This window comes from Ornithorhynchus anatinus, chromosome 3 (genome assembly GCF_004115215.2).
Source record: "Ornithorhynchus anatinus isolate Pmale09 chromosome 3, mOrnAna1.pri.v4, whole genome shotgun sequence".
In the NCBI taxonomy this organism is placed as follows: domain Eukaryota; kingdom Metazoa; phylum Chordata; class Mammalia; order Monotremata; family Ornithorhynchidae; genus Ornithorhynchus; species Ornithorhynchus anatinus.
Window position 1 is genome coordinate 77,830,320 of NC_041730.1, and position 23,354 is coordinate 77,853,673.

General features: G+C 44.9%; 1 protein-coding gene across 1 annotated transcript; it reads right to left on the bottom strand.

Annotated features, from left to right (window-relative positions):
• Positions 1-500: 500 nt before the first annotated feature.
• Positions 501-18,669, bottom strand: GHITM (growth hormone inducible transmembrane protein). Its single transcript, XM_029060246.2, has 9 exons — positions 18,571-18,669; positions 11,213-11,382; positions 9,890-9,989; positions 8,547-8,658; positions 8,032-8,173; positions 6,753-6,861; positions 3,960-4,148; positions 3,107-3,278; positions 501-1,801 (listed from the first exon to the last, which is right to left on the bottom strand). Exons 2-9 carry the CDS (start codon positions 11,342-11,344, stop codon positions 1,717-1,719), a joined length of 1,041 nt encoding a protein of 346 aa, XP_028916079.1. The 5' UTR covers positions 11,345-11,382; positions 18,571-18,669; the 3' UTR covers positions 501-1,716.
• Positions 18,670-23,354: the final 4,685 nt, after the last annotated feature.

Here is a 23,354-nt window from a genome sequence, read left to right on the forward strand (position 1 = left end):
GACTCTTTCCACTAGACCACACTGCTTCCCAATACAAGTTATTTATATTTATGTCCATCTCCCCTTCTAGATTGTAAGCAGGGAATGCATCGATCAACTGTTGAACTATACTCTGTGAACCTCTTGGGAGATGGGGACCGTATCCAACCCATGCGCTTACTTGCAACCAACCCAGCGCTTAGTACACAGTAAACATCCCATTGATTGGGAACATCTACACTCTACTACTTGGCTCATCTCCCCTCCCTGCTCCCGAGTGCTGGCTTGCTCCCACTCAACTACCTCCTCAGCCCTCCCTCCTCGTTCACTATTTGGGGAAATATTTTTGACTGGAGGTTTTTGACTCAAGGCTGCCAGGATATTGTGTTGTGGTTTGTAGCACTGTAGTTAATGAGACTTGGCCACTCCTGTTGTAGAAGGTAGTTAAAAGAGCCCCTGGTGCACTACATTATATTGCATAATGCAAAGTCAGCATACAAAAAACAGCTTACATGTTTAAATTCTGTAGATCAATGAACTATGCAGCTAGATTTTATTTCAGAAATAAGCAAACACAATTTCTCAGAGAAAATATCTATTTCTAGATTGCCTGTGACCACCACCTATCCTGAAAACAGCAGATTACAATAATTACACACACTCAATTCATTTATTCACAACTTCCAAAGATCTTATTCTGTGCCATAAATTTACAAGCTTTACTTACAAGGCAATTTTCCAAATGTGACTGGAAAAAGATCCAGGGAAACCCATTCATTTTAGCATTTGCACGTACCACTCTTAAAAATACTTTAGAGGGATAGTGGCAGTTCGGCAAGGATTTTCAGGATTTGATGCAAGAGGGATGCAAGAACTGTGACCACATTCTATTGGGCCAAGAAGTAAACTGGTTCCTTTTCCCAGCAACTTTCACACCAGAGAGGATCTTCAGGTAGCTGATGATAGGAAATGGAAGGAACAGGCAGTGCTCACCCTTGCACAAACCTCAAATCCCGATCTCAATATGCTGTTTCTGTTTCGGACACCTGAAACTTACTTGATGTGTGTTCATCTTAAGACCGAGGACTTTTGTGGAGACATGCTGGAACTGAAACCGTCCTAACAAACTCAAACATCAAGATGGGAATCGAGGAAGGGTAGAGCTGTTTCCCCCATCTCTTCTACAACAGACGGGGTCCAGTTGAAATAACAGGAGGAGGCCAAATGTAAGAAGGACACTTCCATGAAGACGTATATCAAACAAACATTCTCATTTGGCCCATCACCAGCTTAGCAACTAGAACAGCGGCACAACCCAGAACCACTATACATTATATAAACCCCTGCTGAAATTGCTCTATGGTCTGTATGTGATCACTTTGGAATGCAGGCTGAGAGTCTTGTTAATTTGTTAGAGGCAGAAGTGGGACATATTAGCTAACCAATCCAGATGAACAAACAGGTACTTCAAATATAAAGGCTTCAGTTTCTTCTCGATTAAGATAACTTACAATTACTTAGAAACACCAAAGTTGGAAGCGTGAACTTAGTTGCAACTAGTGATTTTATTGTCAGGAGGCAAAAGACGGTACTTGAAGCAAACACTGTTCTAGAATATCTTAAGTCTCTTTGGGATCTTGAGACTTCTGACTTGAATCCAAGCTGCTGGTAAGCCAAATAATTTAGTAAGAAGATACTATGACAAGCCAAAGTACGCGATGAGTTGGTTGAATCGGTTTACTTCTTCCTGTTGCTTCCGGTTGCTAGCATGGTGGCGACTCGCATAAAGATATTTAGTGTATCCATATAGATGCCCATCATTCTAGAAAATGAAAGATACATTTATGCAGATACACTTATTTTACTCGATGAGATGAAATATTAAAGGTGATTTTTACAAATAGTTACATTGATTCTGAAAGTTAAAAAGGCTGTCAAAGCTAAAGATTTTTGTATCTATTATCTATTTTATATATCTGTTTTTATCTATGTATCAAGCACCGGGGTAGAAACAAGTTAATCAGGTCACAGTCCCTTCTCCTACATGGGACTCACAGTTTAAGTTGGAGAAGAGGTATTCAGTCTCCATTCTGCAGATGAGAAAACTGAGGCCCAGAAAAGTGACTTGCTCAAGATCTTACACAGAAGGCAAGAGGTGGAGGTGGAATTAGAATCTGGGTCTTCTGACTCTCAGGCTTGTGCTCTTTCCACTAGGGCATGCAGTTCCTTGCTTGGTTATTAAGTTTTAGCCCCTCAAAACTAATACTTTTCCCTTTGACACCTCAGCTACCAACTATTTGAGGCTCTATTCTTTTCACCCCCAAAGGAAATCTGGGCCATTTGTAAAACGTTTGAAGTGAATTGCTCAGACTGTCAGCAACGAACAAAAACAAAACAGAAACCAAGCTAGCAATCTTGTAAACTTGTCAGACTTCAGTCTGGCATCTGCAAATCTAAATTGTAGACTAAGGAAACATTCTACTGAAGTGTTGGTAGTCTAACATATTCCCAAAATAGCTTTCGCTTTAGAGGCGGGTAAAGGTTTGAAAAGCAAATGTTTTCATTATGCATTCTGGCTAGAATGCCATGAGGTAATTAGGGATTGTCTGTCACTGTGAGCTTGTTTGGATGTGGCATGCCTGGTGACGGAAGAAGTGGTCTGTACCTACTGCTGGAATAGGTGATTTACAATGTCCAATTTACCAGTGTGGGGTTTTGCAAGAACACAACTTTGGGTTATAAGAGAACTCGGTGTGTCATGATATTTTATACATGGTTCAAGATAAAAGGGAAATGCTGACATTCAGTGCCTCATGTAGTTTCACCCTGCACTGGAAACGCTGTTGAATAGGAAAAAGAACTGAATATGCATTTAATATTAAAGGATAGTAGATGAAGTGTATTTCAAATGAATTAGATAATCCAAGTAGAAAATGTTACAGCCTCAAAATCTAGTTAAATCTCCTGGCAACAGATCAAAGTACAAAGAAACCAGACTATGCAGCAGGAATGCCGTTACACAGTGAACAGAACACTGTGTAAAATTTCTTCTAAATGCAGAAGTTGGAATTGAAAAAAAAGACCCCAGCACTAATCACAACAATATTAACAGTGGAAGACCACTTACGCATTGATGGGGTCATATCTTTCAACACCATACATTGGCTGTGTTTCTGCACGTTTGATGACTTTCTGCGTGTCGTAAAGAAGGAACATGCTAAAAAGTACCAATCCACCATAAATTGCAACAGAATAAAGGCCAGCGCCAACTGCAGAGGTAGGTGGTAGAAACATGGAACCTGAAATCCCAAAATGACAAGCGTTATTCTTTCAAAAGGGCATTAGGGTGTAGAACCTGGTAAATGTTTCCACACTTCTTATTTCTGTTCATTCCCTGACTATGGTCAAAAGTCTAAACACTAATGTTACTACTCAAGGGTGAATGAGAAACATCGGGTGACCAGCCATTTGTCCCATAAGTGTGTTTTTGTGCATGAGAAACTTTAGTTTCTACTTGCAGCCACTGTTTACAGGTTTCCTTAAATAAAACATTCGAGCCCATTTCCCTGATTTAATTAACAATGTTCAGTTGTAACCTCAGTTCTGAATATCCACGGTATTTTAAAAAAATCAGTCTCCTTGACTGTGAATTCACTGTGGACAGGGAATATTTCTACCAACTTTGTTGTACTGTATTCTCCCAAGCATCTAGTACAGTGCTCGACATAGTAAATGCTCGATAAATACCACTGAATCGGAGAATCATCAGGCACTGCTTGCTGGCATAGCCCAAGATCCAAAATACACCCACATTTTCAAGAAACACATTACACATGGAAGATCCTGGGGTCACAGCTGCACCTTCTCTAAGGTCTATCATTTTTGGAGATTGAAGCCAGGTAGAGTAGTGAGGCAGCTGTACCCTCCCCAGGCATGCAACCGCCCGGAGGGGTATTCTGGGAGCAGAATGAGATACTTACCAATAGAAGAGGCAAGAACGAGGCCCAAGCCCACTCCCAAAGGAGCTCCCATGTTCAGAAACTTTTCGCTCGGTGCACACATGGCCACTGTAGAGAGGCCTCCCACTATTCCTGCCGTGTACCAGGCTGCTCTGATGAGCAGAGGGCCACCCAGGAGGGTCAAAGGAGCCACAACTGCACCCATGACACCTAGGAAAAAAACCAAGTCCATCAACAAGAATTTACTACAGGCCCAGAGCACAGCAACATGTCATTTTGGAATACTTATTAGAGAGAAATATTGGATAACAGGGGGAAGATGACATTTTCTGTAATCCAGGATTATTATTCTAGAAGTTCTGGAGTCACTAGAGGACACTTCCATTCATTATTTTAATATGCTTTTTATAGTCCACCCCCCTAACCCATCCCCTTGCAAAATGTGGGCATTTTATATAATCCACAAAGCAGAGACTGCAATAACTAGATGAACAAGACAACTTGATCATACGGATCCAGCTCGCATAAATCTAACACTATGCTTCACAAAAACACACTTATGGGTATTGCTGCTGAATGAGGTCAGAGTTGAAATTGATAAATTAATCTCGCTTAGACCTTTAGAGAGGACTATGCCTCCTGTTATCTTGTTCAGCTAAGACTGCTGTCAGCTTACAAGTAATTTTATGGCCAGAGGTATCTAATCAAGCCATAAACTATATACAAGAGAGTCAGAAGGGAATTGCCTCTATCTTCTAACATTCCAGACAAGTAAAATGAAAATCATTCACCCTTCAACAGACAATCCACTAGTAAAATTTCTCTAAGACATTGATGATTCCTCCTGTTAGGTCATCTGTAATTTACAGGATAATTTTTCGTGAGTTTCCATGTGGTCGGCCTTGAAAGTGATAAAAATGCATTTCCTAAAGCACCACACAACCACTGCTCAAAAACCAACTGAAGTTTGGCACAACATACCATTAAATATTACTCACTTTAAGCATAGGCATGGTTTCTCTAAACTGACCAAGACAATCTCTCTGGATAGCAAGATTGGCAGATGCTCTTATCACTTAGTCTATCCAGTCTTGATTACTGCATCAGCCAATTTGCTGATCTCCCTGCCTTCTTCTCTCCCCACTCCAGTCCATATTTCACTCTGCTGCCAGGATCGCTTTTCTACAAAAAAGCTCAGTATGTTTCTCCACTTCTCAAGCACCTCCAGTGGTTGCCCAACCACCTCTGCATCAAATTCCTTATCAGAGACTTTAAAGCACTCAATCACTATGCCTTCTCCCTTAACTCCCCAATTTCCTACTACAACCCAGCCCGCACACTTTGCTCCTCTAATGCCAACCTACTCGCTGTATCTGATTTATCTCTTCTTTGATCCCTTGCCCCCATCCTGCCTCTGGCCAGGAACTCCCTCCCTCTTCATGGACAACAGATGATCACTCTTTCCCACCTTCAAAACCTTATTAGAAATACAGCGCCTCCAAGAGGCCTTCCCTGAATAAACCCTTATTCCTTCTTCTCCCGCTCCCTTCTGCGTTACCCTGGCCCTAGAATTTGCACCCTTTAGCTGTCCCTTCCTCAGTCCCACAGCACTTATGTACATATTTATAATTTTATTTTAATGTCTGTCTCCCTCTGTATATTGTAAACTCACTGAGGGCAGGGGGTGTGCCTAGTAACTCATATTTACTCTCCTAAGCAATCAGTATAGTGCTCTGCACACAGTAAGTGCTTAATATGATTGACTGCTCATGGTAATTCCCTTTGACTGTCTTCTATGATGATCAACTAATTCTACCGTACTGTCCCAAGCACTCACTACAGTGCTCAATAAAAACTACTATCAACTTTCTTCATTTCTAAGACCCAGAACAATCTACTCTTGCTTCTTTCGAGGTGGTCTGAGACCACTGTGTGGCACTGCTTATCTTGAATTCTGATGGGATTTAGAAGGATGGCAGAAGGGCAAACAAGGTGAAGTCTGCATGCTATAAAAGAACCAATTTAAAACAGTTGAATTTAAGTTTTGGCTCCAAACTGATTGCAAAAAGCAATATGGTTTAAAAAACCTATTCAAATTCCATCTTAGTTCTACAAATAATGTACAACAAATGATGAGTAGCTGAATTTAGGCTCAGGAAACTGCTGGTTCATTCCAATTCACAGACCACACAGAATTGACATCCACTCAATTTAAGACAGAAAATGAGTTGAAGATTTTGGCATTTTCAAGACGGTAATTACAGTTGAATATGCATCTATAGACTGTAATCTCCTAGTAGCCAGAGAACATGTTTACCAACTATTGTACTGTACTTTCCAAAGCACTTAGTACAATGCTCTGCACACAGTAAGTGCTCAAATACCACTGATGATGGTTTGTGAGCCACAAAGAAATGTATGTTCACTTAAAATCCTACATTTCTAAAATGTTAAGCTCCAGCCAGGCAAAAAGACTCTGCCCCATGCACCAGGTTCACAGCTGGTAATTCAACTTCGATATTTTCACAAAAATGTAAGCGGTTTTTTCTCCTGAAGGTGAGCAATCCTGGAATCTCTCATCTAAGTACACAACTGTGCATATACTACTGCTCCAGATACCTGGAATACCAATGATTCAGGGGGCAGAGTCTGGGGGCACATACTACAGCAATAAATCAAGTAACAACTAAGTCCAAATGATTAGTATATTTAGAAGATTGAAGATGACTGAAACCTTATTTATCCTATTTAAAAAAAGAGAGAGAGGCATGAAAGACAGTTACATTTCAAAATGCCCATTAACACAGTCCATACCTGAATGAAGCATCCAAGCAAGATGCTTAGGGCCTGGGCTCTGCTCATACGATATTGACCTAACCAACATCCCGGCTCCAATCATGGCCGCAAAAGTTGCTCCTATCGCCTAAAACAAAAATATTGCATTACTAGAGAAACAAGTAGGGAAAATGAAACAAATTCTACAAATAACTTTGATGAGCAAAACTATTTCACTAATGAAACTTGAAACCATCAGGTATGAACTCCTCAAAATCTCTCCCTCTCCTCTCCACCTCCCCCATCTACTCTCACATCTCCCAATTGCTTCCTACTCCACCCATGCACCTGACCTCCATCAGTTCATACCTTACCAAGATATATACTTATACCCAATTTTTTCCCCGAGTGCCATCTTCAACCATTCCTTCCTCTCTGCTTTCCAACATACCCCCTCTCCTACAAAGAACTTCCTTGATCCCACTGCACCTTCAAGCTATTAATAAATGGTATTTACAGGCACAGAGAGGTTAAGTGACTTGTCCAGCCAGCAAGCAATTACAACCCAGAGGACCCAGGTCCTCTGACTCCCAGGCCAGTGCTCTTTCCACTAAGCCACACTGCTTCTTCAGAGTCTGTCAGTGTGGACAAGCCCTTCTCCTGGAAACTTTTTCTAACCTTGGTTTCTCCAACACTTTTCCTCCCCTGCTTCTCTTTCAACCTCTCTGCCCACTCCTCTTTCGCTGGCTCTTCCTATGTCTTGTTCTCAAGCTGTGGTTTTCCTTCCAAAGCCCGCAACCATGGCACTATTCTTGACTCTTCTCTTTCAGTCCTCATATTCACCCAAATCACCAAAGCACATTCTTCACACGTCCATTATCTGCCCCTTGCTTTCCATGTAGACTGCCAAGTTCCGATTTAACTAAGCACTTGTGTCATATCTCAACTTGACTACTGCACCAGCCTGCTCAAAGACCTGCTTGCCTCCAGCTCTCCCCTTTCCAGTCTTCACTCTTTGGATGTGGATTATTTTCCTATATTATTCTGAACACATCTCCTTAAAAAACTTTCAATAGCTGCCCATTCCCCTCCATATCAAGCAGAAATTCCTGATCATGGCTTTTAGGGCAACCAGTTCTCTCCCTTCTACTTATCCTCAATCCTCCCTATTGCCCAGCTCCCACGCTTCATTCCTCTCAAGCTCACCATCTCCCTCATTCTTGTCTCTCACCCAGATCTATTTCCCGGCCACAGTGATTTGTCTCAACTTTTGTTGTCAAGATTTTATTGTATTTTTTAAAGCTGCAAATGATCTTACCAGCCAGGAGCCTCTCATCATTAGGTTCATGACAGCAGGTGACCTGCTGACTGCTACAGCAGATAATGCTGTCAAACCCACACTTCCTGCGAAATACATGTAGGTGGAATGAATCCGATCTTTCACATACTGTGGCCAGATCCTGAAAGACGATGACCTGACATTAGTGATAGTCTCAAGCAACTTTTTACAATTCTGTACAAGATTAGACATTAACTCTGTTGAGGACACTTGGACTTAGTGCTGAAGGCACTTGATGGGTATAAGAAAAAGAGAAGAAATACTTTTACCTAAGCATAATAGCATCAAGACTGGCCACAAACCACTGTTAAAAGGACTAAAGATGGTTTATGGGGGGGATGGTTTATGAGGGGGGAAAAAAGAGCTTTCAAGCTAAGACCAAATATACAATCAGTTTTTCTGACCAAACCACCATTCACACACTAGAAGAAAAGTCTTCTGTGGGGTTCTTCTAGGATACAATTCTGACATTACGGAATGGGCAATTTGCTTACACAGCTTTTTCAATGGCTCCGATCTCGTTTGACATTCCCAATCCATAGTAGCCGAGGGCTCCAAGACCGACAACAGCTCCTCCAGCAACAATCCACCTTCCCATCTGATCAACTGTTGAATATGGGAAAACAATGCAAGATGATTTCATTTCACATAATACAAGCCTGGTTGGCATAACAAAACTGGAGTATTCAGGCCAAACCGAAAAATTCCTCATTTTCATGGAAAAAAAGATGCCCTGCTTGTATCCTGATTTTTATCACAAAATTCAAGAAGTAAAAAAATAGAACGATATTTTCCATCTCAGCATCCATCAAATGGTCAGGAACAATAAAAACACCCCCCTCCCCCTAAATCTTTTGTTTCATACCATTTATGGTTAACTTCAAAATCTATACTTTCTAGGCATTTCTCCCTTTCTTAAATAGGCCCTCTAATTCAACCCAAATGTTCCATTGGAGCCTTCCCTAGTGAAGAGTGCCACACTTTTAAATCTTGGGACTGAGACTTCAAAACACACAACAGACAAACTGTGCTTCCAGCAGCAGAAGGGGAAGGATAGTGACCACTGAGTTCTCCCTATCCCTACTGCTTGGTTCAAAAATGCTAAGGGCACTTCTACCAGATGCCACAGATTTACTCCCGCTACTGCCTCCGTTCAAAGGACCGCCACTAACTTGAGTTGGGAAGAAAGACAGTGGCCAGAGGGAGGGAGAGGACTGCATCCCGTCCAATGACATCAAAGATCTTTGCTGCTCCTCACCCAAGGGTGGTTTGTAGAAATCAAGAGGTTTTTCTTCCACCGGGTTTATCGATTGGCCATGAAGTGTGATAGGCATTACTACAGTTGACCACAAATTTTTCAGTCTTGGGTTTTTGCAAGCAGAAGGGTTGGGTTTTGGCTACAGAGAGGAAGAGATGAGGGGAGCAGCAGAAACCCGGCAAGTAGGGTGGCCCAAGACTGCTGAGCAGGTCCTGGAAAGGCAGAAGCGGTAGCTCTTCTAGGTGGTGGGCAGGGAGCATGGGACATGGGACAGTAGCTGGTGCTGGTAGGAAGGGAACAAGGCTGGTTTGGGAGGAGGAACAGAAACACTGCTGAAACCTAGATTTTGATATGGTAATTTCAGATTTAAGGATTTTTCCTCTTCTATATTAGTCATGCTTCTTTTAATGCTACTTTTCTCCTAAAGACTACCTGTACCCACCCCAGCTATTATTAATTCGTGATTGCCCTGTCATTTAGAATTCTAGAGCTCATAGAACATTCTTAGCAAAAATGCACTTGCTAAAATCAAAACACTAGTTCTGCCAAAGTTTCCAATCTAGATTGACTGTCTCCTACTTTTAAACACTTTCTCCATTGATGGTTCAAATGCTGCTTCTTTAATTTCCTGGCCAGTTCTTCCACGCCGCATTCCGAATCTTGATTTGGTGGCATAGCCCTAATACAAAAGAAAGAGACAACTGGTGAGTTTCAAAAGCTAAGAAAATTGGAAACTATTTCATTTTCTCTCTGCTCCATGTTTCAGTTGAGAAAGTCTCAGGAACTACATAGGTTTTCCCCATAGGGGTGGTGATTCAACAGATAATTCGCCACGTCTGAGATGGAACCAAAATCCCAGGAGTCTCGCAATTGTATACTTCACTGGTAGAGTAATGGCCTTCGATTACTTGAAAAGTCGTTTTACAGATTCTAGATTGGTCTCCAATTTAACCGAAGCCAGGTTTAAACAGGAATTGTGGCTCTGAAAATTAGAGACCTGGAAAAGGATTGCAAACCTGCCCAAGCTTTCTAACTTGTGGTATTTAAGGGGAGAAGAAATGCCCAAGAACAGCTCATTCATGCTCACGCAGGTTCCTAGTTGACATGGGCTGCTGCAATTTACCAAATGTTCTTATCTCCAGTCCAACATGGAGAGAGGGAACGGTCCCTGGTACGATCCCGGCCAGCCCCCTAGCCACTAGAACCCTGGGTGAAGCTGAATAAATGGGGTTACCACATCAATGGTATTTACTGAGCGCTTACTACGTGCACAGCATGATTAAACACCAGGGAGGTACAATCAGATTTGGTAGACACTTTCCCTGCCCACAGAGCTTACAGTCTGGGGGTCAGAGATAGACATGAATATGAGTTAATTTATAATATGTAACAGATAGACATTTAATATTGCATTACAGTGGATTTGACTTAGCTGGGGTAGAAGACAGGACAATGAACAACATTAGCATTTGGTCTTATCAATGCATTTTTTTTAGATCCTACTTAGAGCCGGATGGCTGCCCGTAGCCACAGGTGCCGAAAAGGAGCTGCCACGCCAGAGGAAAGCAAGAAACCTTTTGCCTCACATCTAAGGAAGCAAGGCAACTCTCTGCCAGCCAGCTCCATATATTTAGCAGGCCAGCAGCTTCTAGATGCCTTGATGTCGCCGCTACCTCTGCCCAACCCAGGCCTCCCAGCTATTTTTACTTGGCCAATTTTATTTCCACTTTGGGTAACGGGGGCACCCTCGGGGTCATGGTTTGGAGGTCATGGCTTGGAAGCAGAGGCGGCAACGGCTGCACAACTGCCCCAGCTCCCACTACGAATCCAACAGGTGAGCTGCCCGTTTCCTGAGAAAGGACAGGACTGAACACAACACACAGAGACAGTGATCGATCTTACCTGGTTGAATTGCAAGAGCCGTTGATTTGTCTTTAGAGCGGAACTTCTCAGAGCAGGGGAAGCTTGGGGGAGCACCGGGTGGAGAGCCCTGGACGGGAAGGCCCGAAGGCACGCCAACCTGGCCGCCAACATGGCGGGGCAACAGTCTCACTGAGGGCTTCTGAAAAATGCTAAGACAGACAATGCATCTCTTGATTACTTACAGCATTTAGAGAAGAGGCTAAAGTAAGGGCACCTGCCAATCAACTGAAAAAGCTATTCAAATCTTACCGGAAGAGCTTGGGGGCAGAAGAAATGCTTTAAAAAAACCCAAAGAAATAACACACCACATTTTACGTTTAGGGAGGATACATACCCGATTCCTACGCTGATAATCCAACTGTGGATTAACCAAACCTTCACCTCCCTTCTGCTGCTTGGTTTTGGTTTTTTTTGGGGGGGGTTATATCCTTATCCTTCAATTAAGGGGTGGGGTGGGGGGGAGGGGCGGAATAGGAGAAAAGGTCAATAAGATGAAACAACTTTTCAACTATTAGCCCCGGAATAGAGCTTAGTGAAGGAACTAAAGAAATATTGAAAGAAATACTTTAGCCTTAGAGTTCAAGTCTCTAATCTAACATCCAGATTTGGCAGTATATTATATTCAGTGCCTTTCATAAATATGCTGCTATTTCCCCAAGTTCATCCACATCATGTAATACTAGTGCCATTTGGAAAAAAATGTCATAAACACACAAGACCTGCCCCACCCAATTTGGATTTCTGATGGCATCTATACACTGTACCCATCCCAGTGGGCAGAGGACTTTTCTACCAACTCTGCTGCACTGTACTCTCCCAAGCGTTTAATACAGTACCCTTGCACACAGTAAGCACTCAAATACCATCAACTGATTTAAAGTCACTTTTTTGGCATATTGTTTCAAAGCAGATTCAAGGTTGGTTGACTATCAGAAACTCCTTTTCATGTGTCAAGAATTTCCAATTCAGTCGGTCACCATTCTAAGGGTCCTGAAAGGATCCAGTCCAGAGGAACTTTATGGAGAAACTGAGGTGGGTGAAGAGGAAGGCTGGAAGGGTTGGATTCTCTGCAGAAGCTCTTTATTCTGGCCTGCCCTTCCTCCCAAAGGGGCACTGGGCCGGCATCTTGGCAGCTGCTCCAGGTCCCATCATTTAATAATGAATGGTATGTACTGAGCACCTACTAGGTGCACAACACTGTACTAAGAGCCTGAGTGAGGACAAAAATGAAAGACATCGTCCCAACCTTCAAGGAGTTAGTGAGGAAAAGAGTCCAGTGAGGGAAAGGCAGGCAATTATTTATAAAGAGTAGAAGCAGGATAAGTAGACAAATGAAAACTAATGAAGGTTGGGGGGATACATAAGTGCCAAGAGTGCTTGCTGGTGAGAGAGGAGTTTAAAACAGAGGGGGCATCCTGAAGGAGGTGAGTTTCCAAGAGGGCTTAGAGAAGAGGAAAAGCTGTGGTCTAGTAGATATGATGTGAAAATGTGTTCCAGGAGGGAACAAAGGTGTGATCTAGGGGCTAGATTTGGGAGGGTTGAGAGAGGCACGGTAAAAAAAATATTTGCTTGGTGAATTGCAAAGGCTGGGGTATACAACTTTAGGGAACTGGTAAGAGGGAGAATGGCAGAATGCCTCAGGGCCAGTGTCCAGATAATAATGACGATGGCATTTGGTAAGTGCTTACTATGTGCAAAGCACTTTTCTAAGCGCCGGGGGGCTTACAAGGTGTTCAGGTTGTCCCATGTGGGGCTCACAGTCTTAATGCCCATTTTACAGATGAGGTAACTGGGGCACAGAGAAGTTAAGTGATTTGCCCAAAGCCACACAGCCGACAACGGGTGGAGCCGGGATGCTTCTGCTTAAAAAAGAGGGAGACAACAAGGGAGGGAGACAGAGGCTTTTGAGTGGAGAGCTGCATGCTGAATGACATTTTAGGAAAATGATCCGGGGAGGCAGTAAGACCAGTGAGGAGGCTCCGCCTGGGCAATGACTGGAACCAGTTCTAGGGTGGTGGTCATATGGATGGAAATGGAGAAGTGAATTTGGGAAGGCTCAAGGAAGACCCAGCGGGATTTATTCCACATGTGGGAGTTGTAAAATGGCAGGGATGATGGTAGTGGGAAACTTAGGAGGACTGTGAGTTTGGGGAGGGGAGTTCAGTTTTAGTCACAATGACTGGACATCAGTGACATGAGGAAAACCAAAACTGCTGAGAGATCGGGTGGCAGAGTATAACTGGAAGTCATTCATATAAAAGTGGTAACGAGCTCTGTGAGTAGATGAATTCTTCAAGTGATTTGATAGGGAACAGAAGAGGTGACCCATCACAGCCTTACTGAATTTCCAACAATTGGGGGATGAAAGGAAGAAAGCTCAGCAAAGGAGACTGATTAAACTAGATTCTCCCAAGCTCTTCATATAGCGCTCCACAAAAAGCAAGTCCTCAAATACCATTCATTGATATTTGAAAATTAACAGGCTAGAAGGATTAGAACATTATAGATAGGTAGCGTGAAAAGCAGCACGGTCTCGTGGAAAGAGCATGGGCCTGGGAGTCAGAGGACCCGGGTTCTAATTCTGGCCCCATCACTTTTCTGCTGGGTGACGCTGGGCAAGTCATAACTTTTCTGTGCCGGTTCCCTCATCTGTAAAATGGGGATTCAAACTGTGAGTTTGTATCTTGTACCTACTCCAGTGCCAGGCACATAGTATCCTGGATCTGCCACTTGTCAGCTGTGTGACTGTGCGCAAGTCACTTAACCTCTCTGTGCCTCAGTTACCCCATCTGTAAAATGGGGGATTAAGACCGTGCGCCTCACGTGGGACAACCTGATTACCCTGTATCTACCCCAGCGCTTAGAACAGTGCTCTGCACATAGTAAGCGCTTAACAAGTACCATTATTAAGCACTTAAATACCACTTAAAAAAACAAAACCCACCACCTGTTAGAAGTAGTTTTCAGACACTAGATTGTGAGGGTCAAAGCATTCAGTAACTTAGAAATATTCCTTTTAAAATGTCACTATGACAAAATACTAGTATTTTCTGTGGGGAAGCAAACTGCTGAAGGAATGACTGGTACTGTGCCAAGAATCAGAAACACAACCCAATCCTGTCTCAATCAATGGTATTTGACCCCTTGCAATGAGCAGAACACTGTCCTAAGCGCTGCCCCTAATGAACTTATAGTTTAGAGAGGGAGGCAGGCATAAATATGAATAATTTATAAGGATTTAAAGATATGTACATAAGTGCCGTGGTGTTGGGGAGAATATCAAGTGTCCAAAGGTCATGGATCCAAATGCCTACATGATGCAAAAGGGAGAGCAAGCTGGGGGAAGGAGGGCTCAATCAGGGAAGGCTTCATGGAGTAGAGGTGACCTTAATTGTGCTTTGAAGGAGGAGTGATGGTCTGGCATATATGGAGGGGGGAGAGTTCTACTAATAATATAATGATGGCATTTGTTAAGCACTTTGTGCCAAGCACTGTTCTAAGCGCTAGGGTAAATACAAGGTCATCAGGTTGTCCCACGTGGGGGTCACAGTCTTAATCCCTCTTTTACAGATGAGGTAACTGAGGCACAGAGAATAATAATAATAATAATGATAATGATGGTATTTAAGCATTTACTATGTGCAAAGCACTGTTCTAAGCTCTGGGGGGATACAAGGTTATCAGGATGTCCCACGTGGGGCTCCCAGTCTTAACCCCCATTTTATAGATGAGGTAACTGAGGCGCAGAGAATAATAATAATAATGATAATGATGGTATTTAAGCGCTTATATGTGCAAAACACTGTTCTAAGCACTGGGGGAGGAGACAAAGTGATCAGGCTGTCCCCCTGGGGGACAGGGGGACTCCCAGTTTTAATCCCCATTTTACAGATGAGGTCACTGAGGTACAGTGACGTGACTTGCCCGAGGTCACCCAACCAACACGGCACTTACGTACATTCCTTTAAATTATAAATTATTCATATTTATGCCTCCCTCCCTCTCTAAACTGTAAGTTCATTATGGACAGTGCTTAGGACAGTGTTCTGCGCAATGTAAGTGCTCAAATGCCATTGATTGAGACAGGATTGGGTTGTGTTTCCGATTCTTGACACAGCGCAGTGTGTACTAGTCATTCCTTCAGCAGGTTGCTCCTCCTCCCCTCCCCCCCACTCTCTGCTCCTCCCCCTTCCCTCAGCTGAGCCCCCTTTCCCTCTGCTCCTCCCCCTTCCCCTCAGCACTGTGCTCATTTGTATATATTTATTACCCTATTTATTTTGTTAATGAGGTGTACATCCCCTTGATTCTATTTATCTGGATAACGTTGTTTTTGTTTTGTTCTCTTTTGCTCTGCTGTCTCCCCCGTTTAGCCTGTGAGCTTGTCATAGGGCAGCCATGGTCTCTATCCGTTGCCAAATTGCCCATTCCAAGCGCTTAGGAAAGTGCTCTGCACATAGTATTTTGTAAATGAGGGGTACATCCCTTTGATACTATCTTGATAATGTTGTCTTGTTTTTGTTTTGTTCTGTTTTGCTCTGCTGTCTGTCTTCCCCGTTTAGACTGTGAGCCCATCATTGAGCAGGGATGGTCTCTGTTGCCGAATTGTACAGCCTGAGCGCTTAGTACAGTGCTCTGCACGTAGTAAGCGCTCAATAAATACTACTGAATGAATGCGGGCCTAGAGAGGAGGGATCCCGAAGTCCCGGCCTCCGGCCGACCTTGGCTGATGCAATTTAGCTTCTGGAGAGGAAAGGTCATATTCCCCACACGCCGAGCCCGGCCGCTGCAGAAATGGAGGCATTCGCAAGAAACGAAACTTGGTGGAGGGTGGGCATTCATTCATTCATATTTATTGAGCGCTTTCTCTGTGAAAAGCACTGTACTAAGCGCTTGGAATGTACAATTCGGCAACAGATAGAGACCATCCCTTTCCAATGACGGGCTCACAGTCTAAACGAAGGAGACACACAGCAAAACAGACCAAAACAAAACCTAAACAAGACAACATTATCACGGTAAATAGAATCAAGGGGATGGGCACCTCATTAATAAAATAAATAGGGTAATAAATAATATATACAAATGAGCACAGTGCTGAGGGAAGGGGAAGGGGGAGGAGCAGAGGGTGGAGGGGGAGCAGAGGGAAAAGGGGGGGGGGGAAGCTCAGTTTGGGAAGGCCTCTTGGAGGAGGTGAGCCCGCACCAGGGCCCGCAACATGGCCCTCTGTTCCTCCTCCCCTTCCCCTAGCCCTGGGCCTATTTGTATATAGTATTTATTGCTTTTCTCGAGAAGCAGCGTGGCTCAGGGGCAAGAGCCCGGGTTTGGGAGTCGGAGGTCGTGGGTTCTAATCCCGATTCTGCCACATGTCAGCCGTGTCACTTCACTTCTCTGGGCCTCAGTTCCCTCCTCTGGAAAATGGGGATGAAGATTGCGCCCCACGTGGGACGAACGGATGACCCTGCACTTCCCCAGCGCTTAGAACAGTGCTTGACACAGAGTAAGTGCTTCACAAATGCCCTCACCATTATTTTACTCTATTGATTTTGTTAATTACATGTATAGATCTATGATCCTGTTTATCTTGATGGATCTGACCCCAGACTAAAACTGGGCTTTTAAGAGTGCGCGCCCCACGTGGGACCAACTGAGGACCTTGCACTTCCCCAGCGCTTAGAACAGCGCTTGGCACAGAGTAAGCGCTTCACAAACGCCCTCATCATTACTATTTTACTCCACTGATTTTGGTAATGACGTGTACAGATCTATGACCCTATTTATCTTGATGGATTGGAGGCCAGACTACTTAAACGGGGCTTTTAAGACTGCGAGCCCCACGTGGGGCAACCTGATGACCTTGTATCAACCCCAGCGCTTACAACAGTGCTTGGCAAATAGTAAGAGCTTAACAAATGCCATCATTATTAATTGTACGTTCCAAGCGCTCAGTAGAGTGCTCTGCACATAGTAAGCGCTCAACAAATATGACTGAATGCAGGGCCCGCGGCCTGGACCCCGATCCTGGACACCAAACAGGAGGCCCCGGCCCAACGGCCCTGACCTCTGACCCCTGCACCAGGGCATTCATCTATTCATTCAATATTTATTGAGCGCTGGCTATGTGCAGAGCACTGGACTAAGCGCTTGGAAGGGACATGTGGGCAACAGATAAGAGACCGTCCCTGCCCAAGGAGGGGCTCGCAGATTAAACGGGAGAGAAGACGGCAGAGCAAAAGAGAACAAAACAAAAACTAGACATCATCGAGATTAAATTCATTCATTCACCCATTCAATCGTAATTATTGAGCGCGGACGATGTGCAGAGCACTGGACTAAGCGCTTGGAAGGGACAATTGGGCAACAGAGAGAGACCGTCCCTGACCAAGGACGGGCTCCCAGTCCAAAGGGGGGAGGCAGACAGCAGAGCAAAAGAGAACAAAACAAAAACATCATCACTGAGATAAATTAATTCATCCTATCGTATTTATTGAGCGCTTACTATGTGCAGAGCACTGCACTAAGCGCTTGGAAAGGACAATTGGGCAACAGAGAGAGACCGTCCCTGACCAAGGACGGGCTCCCAGTCGAAAGGGGGGAGGCAGATAACAGAGCAAAAGCGAACAAGACAACATCATCGAGCTAAATTCAATCAACAAAAACATCGTATTTATTGGGCGCTGACGATGTGCAGAGCACTGCACTAAGCGCTGGGAATTGGCAATTGGGCAACAGAGAGAGAGACCATCCCGACCCAAGGCCGGGCTCCCAGCCAAAAGGGGGGGGGGCAGGGCAGCAGAGCAAAAAAGAGACCAAAACAAAAAAAAATCATCGAGCTAAATTAATTCATCCATCCATTCGTATTTATTAAGCAATGACGATGGGCAGAGCACTGCACTACGCGCTGGGAATGGGCAATTGGGCAACAGAGAGAGACCATCCCGGCCCAAGGCCGGGCTCCCAGCTAAAAGGAGGGGGAAGGGCAGCAGAGCAAAAAAGAGGCCCAAACCAAAACATCATCATCGAGCTAAATTCATCCATCCATCCAATCGTATTTATTGAGCGCTGACGAGGTGCGGAGCCCTGCACTAAGCGCTGGGAATGGACGATTGGGCAACAGATAAGAGACGGTCCCGGCCCAAGGCCGGGCTCGCCGTCTAGAAGGGGCAGGGGGGGGAGACGCAAGGCAGAGCAGAAGAGAACCAAACAAAAAGGTCTGGGCAGTTGGGGCAGCTCCCCGGCGGCGGGCACAAGCAGGGGGAGAGAACAGGGCGGAGGGAGAAGCCGGGGACGAGGCAAGAGGAGGGGAGGCGGAGGGCGGCGCGGAGGAGGCGTCTCGGTACCTGACCCCGGGTCAGGCTCGGCGCGGACCCCGGACGCCGCCACTTCCCGCTCCAACGGCCGCACTGCGCACGCGCGCCGCCCTCTGAAGCCCACGTGACCGCCCACGTGACCCGGGCCGGGCCGGGGAAGAAGGGGCGGAAAGGCGCCGCCCTCGGCCGCCATCTTACCTCAGGCCCCCCACTGCCCCCGCAGGGCCCCGTGGCTCGCTCGGCAGCCCCACCCTTTCGTCCAGGCCGGGCGGGCTCGGGGGGTCGGGGCGGCCCAGCCGGCCTTCCACGTCATAAACGGCCTGGGCCGAGGGGAGGTTGTCTTTTCTCCCCCCCCACGCTTTGTCTGTAGAGACTTGATCAGGCTTCACCATGACAACCGAGGGTCTGGTGCAGGGCCTACCCTGCGTCATTCATTCATTCATTCATTCATTCATTCATTCATTCATTCATTCATTCATTCATCCATTCATCCATCCATTCATCCATTCATTCATCCATCCATTTATCCATCCATCCATCCATCCATCCATCCATCCATCCATCCATCCATCCATCCAATAGTATTTATTGACCACTTACTGTGTGCAGAGCACTGTACTAAGCACTTGGAATGTACAATTTGGCAACAGATAGAGACAGTGACTGCCCATTGAGCCACCTGCCCATTACAGTCTAATCAAATAATAATAATAATGATGTTGGTATTTGTTAACTCATTCATTCATCCAGCCACACTTACTGAGCAGTTACTACTACTACTACTTATAATGCTGGTATTTGTTAAGCACTTACTATGTTCATTCAATAGTATTTATTGAGCACTTACTATGTGTAGAGCACTACACTAAGCGCTTAGAAAGTACAAATCAGTAACATATAGAGACAGCCCCTGCCCTTTGAGTGGCTTACAGTCTAATCGGGGAGACAGACAGACAAAAACAATAGCAATAAATAGAATCAAGGGGATGAACATCTCATTAAATGAACATCTCATTAAAATGTGCAGAGCACTGTTCCAAGCACTGGGGTAGATACGGGATAATCAGGTTGGCCCACGTGGTCATCCCCATTTTACAGATGAGGTGACTGAGACACAGAGAAGTTAAGTGACTTGCCCACAGTCACACAGCTGACAAGTGGCAGTCAGGATTCGACCCTGTGACCTCTGACTCCCAAGCCCGGGCTCTTTCCACTGAGCCATGCTGCTTCTTTGTTACACTCTGTTACTGTGTGCAGAGCACTCTGCTAAGCCCTTGCAAAGGACAATAACAATAATAATAATAATAATGTTGGTATTTGTTAAGTGCTTACTATGTGCAGAGCACTGTTCTAAGCGCTGGGGGAAATACAGGGTAATGGGGTTGTCCCACGGGAGGCTCACAGTTAATCCCCATTTTACAGATGAGGTAACTGAGGCACAGAGAAGTGAAGTGACTTGCCCACAGTCACACAGCTGACAAGTGACAGAGCTGGGAGTCGAACCCATGACCTCCGACTCCGAAGCCCAGGCTCTTTCCACGGAGTCACGCTGCTTCCCAATTGTACTTCACCCAAAGAAAGATACAAGACACATTGTGACCACAAACACCCCCTGCCCCACAAGGGCCTCACAGTCCAAGGGAGAAAGAGAACAGGAGTTTAATCCCCATTTTGCAGATAAAGGAACTGAGGCACAGAGAAGTTAAGCAATTTGCTGCAGGTCACAGAGCAGTTTAGGGGGGAGAGCACGGTCCAGCGCCTAGAACAGAGCTATGCACATAGTAAGCACTTAACGAATGCCGTCCTTATTATTCAGCAATTTGCCCAAGGTTACAGAGCAGCAGGGTGGCTTAGTGGAAAGAGCAGGGGCTTGGGAGTCAGAGGGCATGGGTTCTAAGCCCACCTCGGCCACTTGTCAGCTGTGTGACCTTGGGCAAGTCACTTAACTTCTCTGTGCCTCAGTTACCTCCTCTGTAAAATGGGGATTAAAAGTGTGAGCCCCACGTGGGACAACCTGATTACTCTGTGCTTAGAACAGTGCTTGGCCCATAGTAAACTCTTAAATACCAAAATTATTATTATTATTAATCCCACTTCCACCACTTGTCAGCTGTGTGACCTTGGGCAAGTCACTTAACTTCTCTGTGCCTCAGTTACCTCCTCTGCAAAATGGGGATTAAAAGCGTGAGCCCCAAGTGGGACAACCTGATTACCCTGTGTCGACCCCAGCGCTTAGAACAGTGCTTGGCCCATAGTAAGCACTTAAATACCGAACAAACAAACAAACAAATGGCAGTGTGGGGATTAGAAGGACTCTTTCAGTCAGGTGTTCCTCTATTCCAGGCTCCCAAAAGTCAGAGTCGTTTTTCCTTTTGAATCCAAGGAAACACCTTGGCATGACGGGATCACCTGCATATGTAAAGCCGTTTTAAAATCACATCTCCGAGAAGCCTTCTCGGACTAACCTCTCTTCCCCAGACTTTTCACCCTAACTTCGGTGTCACCTATGTCTTGGGTTTGTACCGCTTTAGCATTTTGCTACTCCACTCCCAACTCCACAGAATTTATGTACATGTCCTCGTACTCCGTTGCTTCCCCATTCTGTAATTTATTTTAAATGTCTGTCCCTACCATGAGATTGTAAATTCCTTGAGAGCAGGGATCACGGCTGCCAACTCAATTGTCTACCAGCTCAATTAATACCATTGATCGACTGATGGACTAATTAAATGCTGGGTAATGCAGAAGGACTAAGGTGGGAATTGAGGGACACACCACGTTGATTAGATTAGAAATTACTAGGGGAAGATCTTCTGGAGGAGATGTGATCTCCGAAGGGCTTTGAAGATGGGGTTAGCTGTGCTACACAGATATGAAAGGGATGGGCGCTCCAGGCAAAGGGTTGAACTTGAGGGAGAAGGCATTGTTCATCACCCTGAGCAACCTTCCTAAGAAGTAAATAATAATAATGTTGGTATTTGTTAAGTGCTTACTATGTGCAGAGCACTGTTCTAAGCGCTGGGGTAGATACAGGGTAGTCAGGTTGTCCCACGTGAGGCTCACAGTTAATCCCCATTTTACAGATGAGGTAACTGAAGCGCAGAGAAGTTAAGTGACTTGCCCATAGTCACACAGCTGACAAGTGGCGGAGCCGGGAGTCGAACTCATGACCTCTGACTCCCAAGCCCAGGCTCTTTTCACTAAGCCATGCTGTATGAAATGCAGCCTCAGCTATAATGGCTCTGTTTCATTTACAAGAAATCCTGTTAAGGCACATATAGTGAGATCATGGAAGAGCCTCGTTCTAGCTCCCTGCAGGGCACACTGGCCATTTGACCACACAAAGACCTAGGAGAAATAAAAATGGAAACTTTGCTTCCTTTCGTCAAATTCACCCCTCTGAAACTTTCTTTTCAAAACTTAACAAAGTCCAAACCATTTTGCGCCCACCATTTGTTTTTGGCTATGGCCCAGGGATGCCCAGTTGTCACAATGCATGAAAAGGACACAGGCCTGAGAGTCAGAGGATCTGGGTTTTGATCTTGAGTCAGCCACCTGCTTGCTGTGTGGCCTAGGGCAAGTCACTTAAATGATCCGTACCTCAGTTTCCTCATCTGTAAATTGGGAATTCAGTACCTTCCTCCCTCCCTCCTTTAGACTGTGAGCTCCTTGTGGGACAGGGACCGTGCTTGCTCTGATTAACTTGTTTCTACTCCAGAGTTTAGTGGAGAAACATGAAGAAGCAGCGTGGCTCAGTGAAAAGAGCCCGGGCCTGGGAGTCAGAGGTCCTGGGTTCTAATCCTGGCTCTGCCACTTGTCAGCTGTGTGACTCTGGGCAAGTTACTTAACTTCTCTGTGCCTCAGTTACCTCATCTGTAAAATAGGGATTAACTGTGAGCCTCACGTGTGACAAACTGATGACCCTGTATCTGCCCCAGTGCTTAGAACAGTGCTCTGCACATAGTAAGCGCTTAACAAATACCATCATTATTATTATTATTATTACAGTGCTGGGCATATTGTCGTGTCTTAATGCCGTTGAGTCGTCTCCGACCCATAGCGACGTCATGGACACATCTCTCTCAGAACGCTCCGCCTCCATCTGCAATCACTCTGGCAGTGCATCCAGAGAGTTTTCTTGGTAAAAATATGGAAATGGTTTACCATTGCCTCCTTCCACGCAATAAACTTGAGTCTCCAACCTCGACTCTCTCCTATGCCGCTGCTGCCCAGCACAAGTCAGTTTTGATTTGCAGCAGATAGCCTTCCACTTGCTAGCCACTGCCCAAGCTAGGAGTAGAATACCTCGTCTTGACTCTCCCTCCCGTAGACGAGACTGATAGAGTGGGACTCTATCGATTCTATAATAATAATAATATAATAATAGCTTGATTCTATTTATGTGCTATTGTTTTAATGAGATGTTCTTCCCCTTGATTCTATTTATTGCCATTGTTCTTGTCTAGTAAGCACTCAATAAATACTATTGAATGAATGACTGGAAACTCTCCAGGTGCAGCCCTGAGAGGGGGCTAGGAAAATAGTAACTGCTTAATAGCATTGCTATTAATATCATCCCACCCCCGTGAATCTCACCCTTTCTCCTGCTCTTACTGACCCTTTTTTCGTATCTTTCTCCCAGATTCTTTTCTGCCACCTTTTATCTGTTTTCATTTTCCTTCTTTTTGTCTTTTTCTGCTTAACATGTTTTTCCACTTATCATTTTCCTATCTTCTGTTTTTCTTTCTTCATATTCTTTATTTTTCGGAATGTTAAGCAACTAATGGTATTCAATGAGCCCTTGTGCACCGTAC

Bases quoted from the DNA above. Each gene is read 5' to 3' on its own strand.
- GHITM (XM_029060246.2), bottom strand. From the start codon at position 11,344: ATGTTGGCGGCCAGGTTGGCGTGCCTTCGGGCCTTCCCGTCCAGGGCT. The intron at 8,659-9,889 runs GTAGGAGACAGT...CATATTCAACAG, and splicing joins AATGGAGAAAGTGTTTAAAA to TTGATCAGATGGGAAGGTGG. The intron at 6,862-8,031 runs GTAAGATCATTT...TTTTTGTTTTAG, and splicing joins TGATGAGAGGCTCCTGGCTG to GCGATAGGAGCAACTTTTGC.